The 16275-nt window shown below is 31.9% G+C and overlaps 1 protein-coding gene across 1 annotated transcript in view; it reads right to left on the bottom strand.

Annotated features, from left to right (window-relative positions):
• LOC140446337 (odorant receptor 13a-like) overlaps window positions 1–9102 on the bottom strand; it is a 38009-nt gene extending 28907 nt beyond the window's left edge. The window contains exons 1-2 of the mRNA XM_072538880.1: window positions 9075–9102; window positions 2391–2638 (exon numbers count right to left, since the gene is read on the bottom strand). Coding sequence (XP_072394981.1) covers window positions 2391–2638; window positions 9075–9087 — 261 coding nt within the window. The 5' untranslated portion in view covers window positions 9088–9102. The remainder of the gene's footprint in view (window positions 1–2390; window positions 2639–9074) is intronic.
• Window positions 9103–16275: the final 7173 nt, after the last annotated feature.

Raw genomic sequence — 16275 nt, forward strand, 5'->3', positions numbered from 1 at the left:
TTTTGTGGTGGCGGAAAGGGTAGAAGTTTTTCCTGCACTGTCAAACAGGGTCTTTTAGACAATTACAAGCCGGCGGATTCTTCTTCTTTCAGTACCCTGTCCGATTATCGAACGTTGGCGATCATATTGGCAATAGTAACTTTGTTTACGGCGGCTCTAAATAAATTAGCGGTGGTCTCTTGATAGCATCCTCGGAGAACTCATCGATAAATCCACAAAGGCCTCCAAGGCCTCCAATTTTTTCATTAATTTTTCATTTGAAAGTTTAACGTAATATCTCTATTAATTACAATTTTCTTTAATTTATAGAAAGCAGCTCTGGCTTTTTCAATGCTTATTCTTATTCCTTTATTTATATCCCAGTTATTGTTATTGTTTGCGCCCAAATAGGTAATATTGTGGACTTTTTCTAACTCTTTTCCATACGCTCTGATGTTCGTTGGTTGTTTGCTGACAACCATAAGTTTTGTCTTAAAAGTATTAGGTTTTAGCCTATATTCATCACATGCTTCGGTTACCGTGTTTATAAGTTGTTGCAGGTCTTCTTCATTGGAGGTAGTAAGTATCGTGTCGTCTGCATATCTGAGATTGTTGACATTAATTTCGTTGATTTTAATGCCTGTATCTTCAACTAAGGCTTCTTTGAAAATAAATTCGGAGTAGATAATAAAAAGTAAAGGTGATAGAATACATCCTTGTCTCACTCCACGTCGTATTTCCACTGCTTCCGTCGTGTTGTGTCCAATTCGTATGTTTGCACATTGATGCCAATACAAATTTTTGATAATACGGAGGTCTCGGTCATCAATTCCCACCTGTTGCAAGACACCTATAAGTTTGTCATGGTTTACTCGGTCAAAGGCCTTTTCGAAGTCGATAAAACACATATATACCGATTGTTCGATATCCCTACATCTTTGAACCATGACCTAGAAACTGAAGAGTGCTTCTCTGGTTCCAAGGTTGTTTCTGAAACCAAATTGTATTTCACTTAGTTGTACTTTACTTAGCCGGAGGATTAGACTTAACCAAATCACTCGGTGAATCTTCGGAAAAAGAAGAAACAACCAAAGAATCTGAAGTAATCTGTAGAAAGCGAAAGTACTTGGGCAAGATTTGATTATTAAAATTGTGCTCGATAGTTGCCTTTAATTTTTCAAAGTTCATTTATTAGAGCATTCAACCTTATATCATCATAAATAATATTTTTGGATCTTTGGGCTACACTTTTTGTCAACCCACATGAGTGGATATTGATTTTGTATTTTCCTGAAAAACTATAATGTTCACCCTATTGGGTGGTCAAGTTTTCCCACGAGAAACCGAATGGTATTTTTCGTTCTGTGCAGCTGACGGCAGGGAATATACGTCACGTTTAAAGCGCTCATATAGGCCAAATTTGTCATTACTGTAAGATTTTAAAACTTAAAATAATATACATAAAATTATTCAAAATGATGTGGGCAAAATTTGTTGCATCGCAAACTGCTACAGTAAAAGTAAGTGGTACATTTTATATCGATTTCCTCGTGAAAATAAAATGTATTAATGTGAACTATAGATTGAGCATTAAAGTTGAAATATATTTAATTTTTTAAAGAAAATATGTAGAAATCAATAATTTCATATTTTTAGTCTTAAAATTAGAAGAAAAATTTACTTAACCTATATATATATATATATATATATATATATATATATATATATATATATATATATATATATATATATATATATTTATATATATATATATATACATATATATATATAATATATATATATATACATATATATACATATATATATATATATATATATATATATATATATATATATATATATATATATATATATATATATATATATTTACAACAGTAGATCTGTATTTACAATTGCACAAAAGTGAAGTCAGAATTACGATTTCAAAAAATCATTATTTAAATAATCATTTAAACTATATAAATTGGTATAATAATTATAAAATATATAAATTGGTATTATATTATTGTTAAAAAATATAAATAATTAGCTAGTAAAATGTTTAAGATCTATAAATGCAACTCACTGTATTTGTAGAAATATCATCCAAATTTGAACTGTCAACAAATACAGATAACATATAGAGACAATAATTACGATTAATTACAATTTTTAAATTTTATTACTGCAAATTTTATAAATCAATTCAATGAAGTAAATCTTACGCTAATGATATAATAACCTATAGAGTGCGACACCTATTCAGCTGCACGGAGCGATATAGCTCTGGCACTCCTGAGCAGTTCACAAGATTTTGTGGTGGCACCAGCAGTGGGTACTCATGTTGACCGAATTGGGTGTATGTGGCACTTAACCTGATAAGAAAAAAAGTTAATTATATCTTTACTTACCAATACTGGAAGTAAAATCATAAACAAAGCATACGTTATTTTGTCAAATTCATTTATACTCTCTACTATATAGCGAAATATGCCGTAGAAGACAAAAATATTTACTAACGTTGTGACAACGCAAGACGTCAGTAAGATTTTTCGGCTTTCCCTACAGGGCCACATCAGATTTAAATTAAAAACTAGTTCACAAATTCGCAGCATTACTTTACCAGAATCGCTCGTGTCTGGGAATAACCAGGAAAAGCCTAAAAAATATTTAAAAAGTAAAACTATTTAGTGTCTTCCTATCAGACGAATTCTATATTTTTATATATATTTAGCTTTAAGAGTACCAACTCTCTCTCAATATCATTATCATTATCTTTGCTTATATTTCTATGCAGTATTCACGAATTATTTTTTATATTACATCTCTTTGCTGCACACTGAAACTAAATCGATGAATTTAAGCTACCTGTCCATACACAACAGCCAGCATACATCGAACAAAGACAGCTACACTCCGATGATCGGTGATTGATTCACGTTGTAATTGTAAGTTCTGTTTTGACAATTTTTGTAGTGTGTTTTAATTTTATGTCATTTAAATATTCAATCCTTTTTTGTACTTTAAATATACATATTTTTGAACAAACAGTTATTATAATCACTAACCTTTGCCTTCGTGTTTGATTTATTAGAGTAAGAATTTAATTATTAGCCACTGACGAATATTAAAATATTTATTCTAACCTCTAAATTGACATTTAGTTATTTAAATATGGTTAAAACTACATCAACGGAATGGTACGAAATATTTTTTAAAGGTTTTTATTTTTAGAGTATGTCTGGTAAATCATTCAATTCTCAAGCACAGCAACTTGTGTTAAATGTGTTGGAATATTTTAAATTTAAAAAAATGAATGGACGGCCTTTGGAGCCGTTTTCATCTGATTAACACGTAACATATTGAAGGGTATGTTCATTTATCAAAATACATATCATTGAACAAGACTTTATTTAAGAGAGCAGCTGCTGCATTAAAAATATCACGACATGCAGTATGCAGAATTATAAAAAGGAAAAAAAATTCTATTCTTTCAAAGCCAGACAACAGCAGCCCTTATCCGAAAAGCAAGACAACCGATTTATCTGAAGGATTAAAAATGGCAGTACGGAATACCGTATACAATGTACCAAAAGTAACAATTTCTGTAATCTAAATTTGATAATAAACCAGAAGGTGCGTTTTAATCAATACTTTATATAGTATAATATAGATCAAAGTAGTTTAAAGAAATTTGTGTGGAAAACATTGATTCATATTAACCCATTACCGCCCAAATTAATTTTTTTTTTGTATGAAACGCTGAAAAACAATCACATAATCCAACGTTACATTTTTTGCACATTGTTCGACCAAAAAGATTTACAATCTGTACCTGCACATTGTCTTCTTCGGCAAGAAACTACGAAATGATTTACACTATGAAACCGTACATCTGGAAATATGTTTTTGCTAAGAGCAATTCTTCCAGCTTTTTTTGAAGCGGTACCATACTTGTTCAAATAAACCTGTATTATTTCTCGTCTAAAATCTAGATTTGATGCATTATGATTTTTGCTGTATAAATACCATTTTTTTCCTCGAATGCCAATTCGGTAAACAGCTAATACTCCTTGGGCCATAAGATCAGTTCCACCCATATTATTATTAAAAGCTTCAATGCATTGAGGACGAGGCAGCAATACATTTCTTATTTCTTTCTGAGAATATCTCCGAACCTGTCGTAATGATTTGACACCAGCATTTGTAGAACACATTGTCACATCCATCCAACGAACTACTAGAATACCATTATTTGTTTCAATCACTTGTTCATACTCTCCTCGATCCTTTTTTTTTAAACATATTTTTGCTAGTCAAAGTACAGGATCGCAATATACGATTTTCTTGTATCGTGCCTACCGCTCCATATGCTAGATTACGAAGGTAGGAAAACAAGTTTGGGTCCGTAAACAAGTTATCTATATGTAAAACACATGGTAAATTCTGTTTGGTTTGGATAAGAATCAATGTTGTTGACGCTTTTCCAAACAATTTCTCATACTCAACATCACCATATGGATTCTTTCCTAAATACAAGTCGAAGTTAATGAGATAGCCATCGTTTGAATTTAGACACCACATTTTGTAGCCGAATCTTATCGGTTTGCCACGAATGTATTGTTTACATCCATTTTACCATTGACTCATCATAAGTCAAATTCTGTACTGGTTCTGGGTTGTGACTTCCAAGCTTTATCATCTATACTGTTCTGCAAATAGTCGGCAATATTAATATACTTTTGAATTTTAATAAATCAGTTCTTTGGCATAGCATCGGCCACCAATTTGTTGCGAACAACTTTTATGTCCCAGTATATTTTTTTGACGGTAAAGGGTTGTAAAAGCTAAAAATCAGAATAGCAACAAAGCAACGAATTTTTGATAGTGTTATGTGATTTTTAAATTGAGCACATTTATAAGTTTCTTTAGTGAGTAGTTCGAATATACTATCGATAAAAAACAATTTGAACAATTGAATGGCAGACATTTCTTTACATTTGGAATAATTGGCCTCTGGAAATGAGCCAGTCATAGGCTCTAAATCACCACTAATCCACCTTGTAGAATTCTTTAGTAGAAGTTTGTTATTTATCCACTCTGTGCTGGTCTCAAGATTTGTCGGCTTGAGCTATTGCCGATGTAGAAGGTTCTTTCAGTAGCGGTTGTACCTCCAACTGTGAAACATATAATTCACCTTCATCAACTTCAATTCGTTCATTGTTTGTTAGCTTTAATTCAGCTTCTGACCTTAGCTGTCGCGCTAAAAATAAGTAAGCAAATAAAATATAAAATTCGTTATGGTCAATTGCTTCTTACCAGTTAAGTTATACACCATTCCCCCTTCGTCTTTGTTAGCTGAATCCTCATCACATTTTGCCTTTATTTCTGGTGGGGTTATAAATATCTCATCAACTTACTGAATCATATCGTCATCATCATATATCATATTTAGTGTTTGGAATAGTGAAAAACCTTTACTAAATCAAAAACCGTATACAGATAACGACATTGTTTTGTGAACCATAGGAATTAAGATTTATTGCAATCCCATCTCTAGAGTATATTTATTATAATTCTCTAAAACTAATTTTTTGGTTATTTTTTAGCCTTAATAGCAATACAAATAAATAAGTAAGTAAATAAGTAATATGCTTTATTGTCACTAAAAATTGTACAAATTTTATGGACAAAGCTTATAACAATTAGACCAGAAAGAAGAAAAAAATCAGAATAAGAATCGTTTGTACTTTTAAATAAAAAAAAAAACAATATAATTTTTCCAAACTTAAACATAAAAAATAATACCTAATTAAGAACCTACAAACTTCGTAAAATGTACCTAACAAAAAATAAAGATTAGGAAAACAGATTAATGAATTAAGGGCTCAAATATTCCACCTCCTTGTACTAAAGAGTAACCAAGTCTGTCATACAGATTTCTCCTCATATTTTGGAGTAGGGCTGGTGTAATCCTTGCAAATAAATGAAGTATTTTACCCCTTAATTCGACTAGGTTTGTGGCCCTTTCAAACTGATGCCTATTAATGTTTTCTTTGAGAAAACCGCAAAAAAGGAAATCGTTAGGCGCTAAGTCACAGGATCTAGCGGGCCATCTACACCTCAAAGATGTAACACATTTTCTGTATAATGTAGAAGCTACCCTTAATATTCTAAAAACTATCGAAAACATCTACCAAAACAACAAAATGGAAGTCAGAATAGATAGACAACTTACAGAACCTATAGAAATAGGCAGAGGAATAAGACAAGGGGATTCAGTGAGTGCCATGCTCTTCAATTTGATCATAGATGAAATCATCAAAAGCGTTAACAAAGGAAGAGGATACAGAATAGGAAACAAAGAAATCAAAATACTCTGTTAAACAGACGACACAATATTGATAGCCCAAGATGAAAATATTCTGCAAAAACTGGTCCACAGATTTAACATAAGAGCAAAAGATTTTAATATGACAATCTCATCTCAGAAAACTAAAATAATAGTAGTCAGCAAAGAACCAACCATATGTAATATATAAATTGATGGCATCAGTATTGAACAAGTAATGGAAATAAAATACCTAAAAATTACACTGTCTAGCTATGGAAACCTGGACAAAGAAGTGAGAGATCAAGTTCAAAAAGCAAATAGAATGGTAGGATGCCTTAATAACACTATATGGCGAAACAGACACATTAACAATGAGATGACATCAAGAATTTATAAAGCCAGTGTAAGACCAATAATGACATATGTCTCAGAAACAAGACCCGACACAGCCACAACGCAAAGTCTACTGGAAACGACATAGATGAGAGTACTGAGAAGAATTACAGGAAACACGCTGAGAGATCGAAAGAGAAGTGAAGATATTAGAAGAAAATGTAACGTACAGTGTGTAAATGAATGGACGCAAAATAGAAAAAAAGAATGGAATAACCACATAAGCAGAATGGAGGTGACCCGTGTCGTCAAAATAGCAAGAGATAAATCACCAATCGGCAGAAGTAGTATCGGACGACCGCGCAAAAGATGGAGTAACAACCTTTCACAGAGGTATTAATCCACCAATGAACAAGCAGAATTGCTTATAAAGAGAAAAAAGAAGAAGAAGAAGAAAAGCTTTGGCGTAGTCATAAAAAACAGTGGTAGTATAAAGATTATTGTTTAGTGCTTGATAGACCTCATGTAGTACAGAAAGAAAACATAGCATCGCTGGTACATTTATTAGATAAAAAGCAGAACTGACTTTGTGATAAAATGTTGTTTTCAACATAAAACGACATAAGTCGGGCTTTTATAAGTCTCTCAATAATTTTGGATAGGACCGGTAGTAAGGCAATAGGTCTATAGTTGCAGACATTAGATTTTTCGCCACCCTTATGAATGGCTGTCTTTAGGCACTCTGGAAATTTACCTTTTTCAAAGGAATCGTTAATTAGTGAGACCAGGACACATTATTTGGGAGATTTAAGAAATTTTTATGGATAGTCCATCGGTACTACGGGAAGATTTGCTTTTGATACTACTGATTGTTTGGATCAGTTCAAATTTATCAACTAGTCTTATAAAGAATGAATTCGAGACCTTTTTTGAATTGGGGAGATAGGAAATAGGATCTTGTTGTGGCAAAATAGCTGATGTTATATTTTTACTCACATTAATGAAGTACTCATTTAGATTTTCAAGGTTTGGAAAAGAATATGTTTGAGCTGTGTTAGTTTTAATTCGAAGATCGTTTATTATGGACCAAGTTTCGCTTGCGACATTTTTAGCGCTTCCCAGACGATTTTCATAGTACATTTTTTTAGCTGTTTTGATAAGTTTTAGATAGGTTCCTCTGTACTTGGAGATATATTCAGTGACAAAGACATTGTTAGTCAATTTCTTGATGTACAGTAGTGAACGCATATTCTTGGCTGATATGCGGATACCTTTGGTGGTCCAGGGTTTGTGATATTGTAATTAAAGAAAATACCTTATTGAAAATACAGACAAGCTTATCTACAAAATCACTGAAATTATAGTCCACGTCCACAGAGGGAAAGTTCCACCCAGAAGTCAAGCACAAATTTTGGAATTTACGAATGTTCTGAGCGGAAAAAGACTACCTGAACGTTGGGTTTTCGAGGATTGTTTGCTTCATGGTCAGAGAATCCTGCATTAATAATTGTAAAACGTACATCAAGGAGTAAGAAATCTGAGACAATATAATCAATTATGGTCGATGCTGTTTTAGTAATTCTTGAAGGAGAATTAACGTGCATTGTGAAACCATAAGATTCGAATATATTGACTGAAGAATAATTAGGTAGCACAAGCAACAGCGTAATTAATATTCAAGAAACATGCTTGTTCATACAACAAGACAGTAGAATTGAAGCTGACGCGCTTTCTGTATCTTCAATCTGGACTAATATTCTCATTAGGAGGCTAATACTTAACGTCATAATTAGCAGGGCAGCCAAATGTTTACAGATAAACTTTGCCGTCGAGTATGTACATTATTAATAATTCAAAAAAATTGCTTTTTACACTCATTTACATTTACATTTTTAAACAAGTCACAATAATTTCATCACCAGATGATAAAACCTTCGATCAAATTTCTAAATGTATTGCTTATTTATGTAATCTGCAATCAAAGTCTTTACAGCACCATGTTATTATTGAAAAGAAAGTTATTTATAAAATTCTACATCTCATAACGTGTCAGACTATTAAGAAAAAGAATATTGTATTGACTGATGATACTTGTAGTAATGTTTTTAAAAAAAAATGATGAAGAAATTACGTATCTGTTTTTGGAACTAGCTTTTGGAAGATGTTATGAATTATAATTTTTATTTAAATTAGGCAGCATTACAATATGCACTTCAAAAAAAAGCATGATATACTTGCTAAAGCTCCCAGATCTGTCAGTACCAGTAAAACCACCAACACATATTCATTTCCTTCCAATCCTTTCCAGTATTTTTGTACTGTATATAAGATACACGTCTTTTCTGTTTTAATAATAGCCCTTTTAACTTTATTATTCTATATAAATTAAAACGTTCTATCAAATATATTTTTAATAAAATTTACTTACTTATCCGTCCCATGGTTTTGGTAATGAATTTGTTGATTACTGTAAAGAAAGGTTAGGATTCATTTACATTTATATAAGAAAAATCATTAATTAAATATATCCTACTTACATCACGTGTATATAAAGGATGTCCTATAAACAAACAGAAATTTCAACATTACATTTGAGATTAATTGTTTGTGTCTTTGAATACCAGTCTTAATAATAACTCTTCCAGTTTGGTTTCTAATAATTTGGACAAAATTTTACACAAATACTTAATCCATTCACCATATCTAGATAATACTTTTTTTAAATTTTTTTATTTTGTTGCTGTGTGGAAATTGCAGCAGAATCTTTTCTGTATTCAATAAAGTTTTACACAAAAGTCTCTACTAGTCAGGTGTTACTCCTTTTCTTACCAAGCACTATTTTGTGTACCACTGATAGCCTTATTCTCTGTCATAGTAAATTAGCTTAACCTCTAGCCTAGTTTCGACCCTTTCGAAGGTTCTCTCCTGTACCACCAAAGCAAGGTCGTCAGCATACATAGCTTTGCTTTGTGCCCTCCAATTATAAAAACTGGCAGGACCCTGGTCTACCTGGCCTTTCGGCATACGACTGTTAGCGCTTCCACTGCCCCTACGAGTCCGACACTTAAATGAGGGTGGCACGATGTTGCTTCCATAAAGTCCTCGTAGACACACCGTCTCAGGACTTGCAACTTCAACGTGGAGTCATATGTCGCCATGTTACCTAATCCAACGGTAACTTTAACATCTTAAGTATTTATAAGATATAATGTCGAACAAATGTAACTAATTATTTGTTAACGGGTTTTTACCCATGTATTTAGTGGCTACATTCATGTACTCCTAGACACCGATGATGGAATGATGTATTCCGAAAACGTTCTGTCTAACACAGCCCGTTTGGGTTTTTAAATATATACCTTTTACAAAGGATTTTAATTAATTTTTTAATATATGGTATACAGCCAAATACAGGAACGTAGATTCCTTGTGGAAATAAAAAAAAGTTAACTTTTTTTTGTGTTTATATTTTAGTAGTTCCGAAATATTTTCAAAACTTTCCAGGACACTGTCTAGATTTTCAAATACAGCTTGTACAGTACAGCTCTAAACTGAAAATTCCATCGTGTTGGGAGATTTTTTAATTGGTTTGTTCATCATTTGTTTTAACACTTTTGGTCTGTCCAGAGAATTAGAAAAAAACTCGGCCACTAAGAGTGCTTTACATCGCATTTTAGATATACCAAATAATTTGTTAAATTGGTGCGCGTAAACTTTGCACTACAGCCAAAGAAAAAACCTGAAGGTATTATTAAACATTAGAAAACTTACAAACAACGACACCAGAGAAACATATACAGAAGAAATAAACAATAGGTTTTCTGATATAGTGACTGTGGATGATGTTGAAAAGTCGTGGACTACCATAAAAAAATTATTTTATGATCTGAACCAAACATTGCCTCTCCAAAATAAAACATCTACAAAGAATGAATGGATGACAAAAGAAATATTAGAGATGATGGAACAACGCAGGCAGTGTAAGATCATGCAGGAACAAGTAGGGTACCGAAATAAATGGATAACTACACTTTGCACCGAAGCTGAAAACCTATTTAAACTCGGCGACAGCTTCAGTCTCTACAAGAGAATTAAGGAAATTGCTGGGACCTTTAACAACAAACAAGTCACTGATATACGTAATGACCAAGATGAACTAATAATGGACCCTTGCGATATAATTAAATCCCTGTAAAATGTACACAGCTAATTTGTTCAATGATCACAGAACACAAAAGCCACCACTATTGGGAGATTATTTGAATGGCCCAAGTATTTCAAAAGCTTAGGTTATGCACGCTATTGTCATCGAATGCCTAGTACGCATTTCGATGCGCATCGCCTTGCCTCGAATTTTCCCATTGGCTCTTGACCTGGAAATCCCTATTTATCGCTCGAACGGCACATATAAATATTGGCGATTTTCAGGTCAGCCAGGTCAGTCCCTCACGGGCTCTCCGAGAGCTTAGTGCTCTCGGGGCTCTGCTTCCTGCATTTATTTTCCATACTCTGTGTCTGAGAATTGTTTCAACTTAACTTGGTGTTTTTATTTCGACGAAGAAATTGTCATGTAAGAAATATCTTGCCTTTTTTAAGGCAAGACACTGAAGATAAATATTTTCCAAGTAAATAACCCGAAAATGGACTTAAGTAGAGGAGCTCTCCACAGTATATTCGAAGCCCTCTACAGAGCACCCGGAGATGACAGAAGGTGGTTAGACCCTTAATTGTTCCCCCGAGGTGACATGGCGCCCGACAACGTGGTTAAAATCCGAACCCACGACCCCGCTCGAATTCACAGAAAGCAACACACCATTGACTTCAACATGGGTTGAAGTCAAGAGAAGAATGGGGAGAACCACGTAGTGTTAGAAAGTAATACTCTTGAAATTCTTCAAGAATCACCAGCTAGTAAGCCTAATGAGCCCTTTTTAAACCTTCTCTTGAGAATACTACACACAAGATTATTTAAGAAATGGTCAGTTTGGTTTCAAAAATGGAGTTGGCGAGAGAGATGATCTTAAGTATGCAAACATTAATACAGAATTGTTTAGATCAAGGAAAAAAATAGTTTTTTTTTATTTTATCGATTATGAGAAAGCATTCGATAACGTAAAATACAAACTAACGATAAAATATCTACAAGAGTTTAGATGCCAAGGATATAACTTGGCATCTAAACTTACACTTATAGGTAGAGAAAGCAGAAGCAGAAGTTGTAGAGTATTAAAGTAAATGGCATATTTATTAGAAACAGCAGTGATGCCGATGACATAACAATAGTAGCAAATAAAGTCAAAGGTCTTCAATGTCTATTAAATAATGTAGCTCTTGCAAGTGAATACTTAGGTTTAAAAATAAATATCAAGAAGACAACAATAATGGTTATAGGTAGAAATAATTATCCAAAAGTCAAGATATTTGTAGCTGGAAAGGAAATCGAGCAAGTCAGGCTATTTAAATACTTAGTTTTTCTGCTAAACGATATTTGAGACCCTAAGACTGAAATCCTACTCTGAAAGAGCAGAGTCAAACAAGCCAGAAATGCTTTTTGAAACTGTAAATTTTTGACTGACCCAAATTGGATTTCAACATGGGATACAAGATGCTAAATTATTGCGTTTGGCCTACTCTCTCATACAGAAAGGAAGCATGGACATTAAAGGCCAGATCCATTAACAAACTTGTTTTTTAGATGTAGTGCCTGTGCAGAATGCTTATAATTTGAGAGGGGATAGTGGAAGGGCAGAATCAGAAATGAAGAAGTATTAAGAAGAGCGGACCTGCAGGATGCGTATTTCCACATCGGCAAGACATATTTTTGATTCCATCAGGTGTTGATTTGAAAGAGCTAACTCAGATAACTTAATTTCAATTATTCACATAGAGTAGATAGTTACATAAGGACAAAAATCTTCATTAAAAGTGTAGAAAAAAATTCTTAATGTAAATTTTGTTATAAATGCAAAATATGGTTTGACATTCGGTATAGTAAGATCTTGTTATCTAAATAAAAGTAATTAACAGTTCTTATAATTGCCCACATTTAACAATTCCCTTTCAAGTGTTTAAAGTTACTTTGGATGTATTATTCATTCACAACTGTGTTTTTTCATCTTTATCCTCAACATAATAACTAACATAACAATTATTAATTAATAAAAATTCACTTAAAATAGTCCAGTCGGGATAACATTTGACCTTGCATGGAAAGCTGTCCAAAATTTTATTATTCTAACCTTTAGGGGGGTCAATAGTACCATTTTTTCTCAATATCTCTGCCATTTTCAAATTTTGACAAAAATGGTAATGACTGAAATTGTTGCAAATGCTAGTTCCTACAATTTCATTTTTACAAATTTTTTCGTGAGGTCAATATTTTCCAAGTCATGGTAAAAATAGGGGAAGGGGGGAAGCCCCCTTCCACTATTTTTCATTATCTATTTACCTCGTTTATTCTTTACTTAACGATATGTATGTGTATAAGAAAAATAAAGAGAATTGTATGTTATACATTTTTGATCTGTTTCATTTTTTTGCTAAAATCAATATTATTTAAGGTCTTGCGTTCGTTCCTGCTTATAGCTTACTGCTTAATGAAGACGTCACCATCTCGGGTTCGTTGGCTTAGGACCTTAAATGTTGTAGCACAAAAATTAAAATTTTATTTTATACAAAATTGTATAAAATTTAATTCTCTCCATTATTGATAATTTACATTTATGTGGTAAAGTTAATAATAAACGAGATTATTCAATAATTATACTTAGTAATTATTTTCTACCTTACCTTGGAAGACATTGATCGCACGAAAACATTTACACAGAAGAAATTGTAAGAAATTGTAAGAAATTGTAAGAAATTGTAAGAAATTGTAAGAAATTGTAAGAAATTGTAATAAATTGTAAGAAATTGTAAGAAATTGTAAGAAATTGAAAGAAATTGTAAGAAATTGTAAGAAATTGTAAAAAATTGTAAGAAATTGTAAGAAATTCTAAGAAATTGTAAGAAATTGTAAGAAATTGTAAGAAATTGTAAGAAGTTGTAAGAAATTGTAAGAAATTGTAAGAAATTGTAAGAAATTGTAAGAAATTGTAAGAAATTGTAAGAAATTGTAAGAAATTGTAAGAAATTGTAAGAAATTGTAAGAAATTGTAAGAAATTGTAAGAAATTGTAAGAAATTGTAAGAAATTGTAAGAAATTGTAAAAAATTGTAAGAAATTGTAAGAAATTGTAAGAAATTGTAAGAAATTGTAAGAAATTGTAAGAAATTGTAAGAAATTGTAAGAAATTGTAAGAAATTGTAAGAAATTGTAAGAAATTGTAAGAAATTGTAAGAAATTGTAAGAAATTGTAAGAAATTGTAAGAAATTGTAAGAAATTGTAATTGCAACAATTTAGGTCCTTACGAATTTGTCCAAAACTTGCGTAAGCAAGGTCTTACGCTCGTTCCTTAACCGCATACGTACGACCTCAAATATTGATTTCAGCAAAAAAAATTATGGAATTAAAATTGGCTAAAATATAATTATATCCATTTATGTCAAGTTAATAATAAAAGAGATAATTTAATAAGTATGATTCCCTTTCCACTATTTCCCCCATAACTCGGAAAATATTGACCAAACGAAAAAAACTGCAAAAAAAAATTGTAGGAAATCGAAATTACTTTTGTCGAAAAGTTTAAAATATGTAGCTGAGATATTGAGCAAAAACTGTTCTCTCTTTTTAATTTTCAATTTCACGATGGTGGCTTATGCAACAGTTGGATTAAGTCGTGATTTTAAATTTACAATACTATTAGCTCCTCCTAAAGGTTAAATAATAAAATTTGCGAGGTTAGCTCTTTTTTCATCTAAGCCGACTGGACTCAAATGTGAAAATATTTTATGTTGCTTTTCTTCTTTCTGTATAGAAAACATATATTATATTTTGCAATTTGATCTAATGTATTTTCATCAAATATGTCTGCCAAGTTTTTCTATTATTTCGATATAGTAAATGAATTTAACAAAACAGTGTAAGCTGAAAATGCTAATTTTAAAACCTAAAACAGAAAATAATATTAGTTTAATGACAATTTTATAAATTTTATTTAAAGAAATAAATAACAAACGATATCGCTGGTGTCTACGAAGAGCAGAACACTAAAAAATCGACAAAGAGTATATATATAGTTTTTAATAAATGCACTGAGGAAGATTATTTATAATTTTGTATGGCAGAAAAAAACTAAACCAGTTAAATTAATAGTTTTTTGTTTTTATATCACCGCAAACTATTATTACCGAAAAACTTCATGCAAAAAGAATTAATTTTCTGATGAGTAACAGTAAAAATAATCACTTCTAATTATATGTCCTCGAATACTGTAATTCCTAATAGGGTGCGGTGAAAAAAATAACTCTAAGTGACAAAAAAAAAGAATATTCCCAATTTATGTAAACAAGAAGTCATGTAACTTCGTCAATAATTAGCATAAATATTTTATCCTGTATATCAGAGGTCGGAAACTAATTTTGGGTGGGGTCCAAACATGCTTTAAAATAGGTTTCGAGTGATGAATTTATTCACATATGTACATTTTTTAAATTAATATAAAAAATTACATTTGTGTTCTTGAGCCAGTTTTAAGTTGGGTTTACGCTGGGAGCAGCTAATGCAAATAATGTCCTCAAGGTGAGCGTCTGTCAATCTTGATCGATATTTGTTCTTCAAAAAATTAATTTTTGAAAATTTTGAAAACGAAGTTTCACAAAGAAATGTATACCCAACCATATCAGGAAGGAAAATAGCCAATTTTTTGCAGTTTTCATATTTCTCTGAAATATGTTTACTCCAGAACTCTTAGGTGGATGCAGATTTATCCATTTGCATTAAAAAGTCTTCATGTAAGTCTATAATCTTCATTGGAAGTAAGGGCTTTGAAATTGGGAACAAACTCGCACCAACACCCACTCTATTCTGATGCTAGAGGAACTACAAAAGGGGCTCTTAAGAATGGCGACAACTTTTCTGCCTCTGCAAAGTCTTCAAATCTTCCTGTGAATTCCTTTTTAAGACATTCAATATAATCTAAAAATATTGAAAGGTCTATTTCCGATACAGAAGTATTCTTGTGTTCAAGAGTTGTTGGAAAGTGTATTAGTAATTGACTTGCAATGTCTTTTTCAAAAATATCGAGCTTGCGACGGAACGAGGACACACTTTGTATCAGATCACATATTAATTTCTCATTTTCTTGTAGTTCGATGTTGAGCAAATTTAAGTGTTGCAAAATGTCTTTTAGGAAAGCTACACCCAACATACTTCTTTTATTTGTCAAAAACTCCAAATGCTTTATTGTTTCTTGAGTAATCAAGTTCAAAAGGTAGTTATTTCTTGTTTTATTTGTCAAAAACCTTCAATCACTTGATCCAACTAGCATTGTTGTGTTAACGTAAGTCAGAATGTGTTTCTCAGATAGAAAAACTTTTAACTGCTTGTGCTGAAGAGCAGAACGACACCTCATAAAATTAATCAACTTGATCAAGTTGTTCATTACCTCCTTCAGAGTGTAACCAAGTTTCCCACATAGGGTTGCCTGGTAAATTATGCATTGATAAAATAGCAGCTCAGCATTCTTCTC

Source organism: Diabrotica undecimpunctata, chromosome 7 (assembly GCF_040954645.1).
Source record: "Diabrotica undecimpunctata isolate CICGRU chromosome 7, icDiaUnde3, whole genome shotgun sequence".
NCBI classification, from domain to species: domain Eukaryota; kingdom Metazoa; phylum Arthropoda; class Insecta; order Coleoptera; family Chrysomelidae; genus Diabrotica; species Diabrotica undecimpunctata.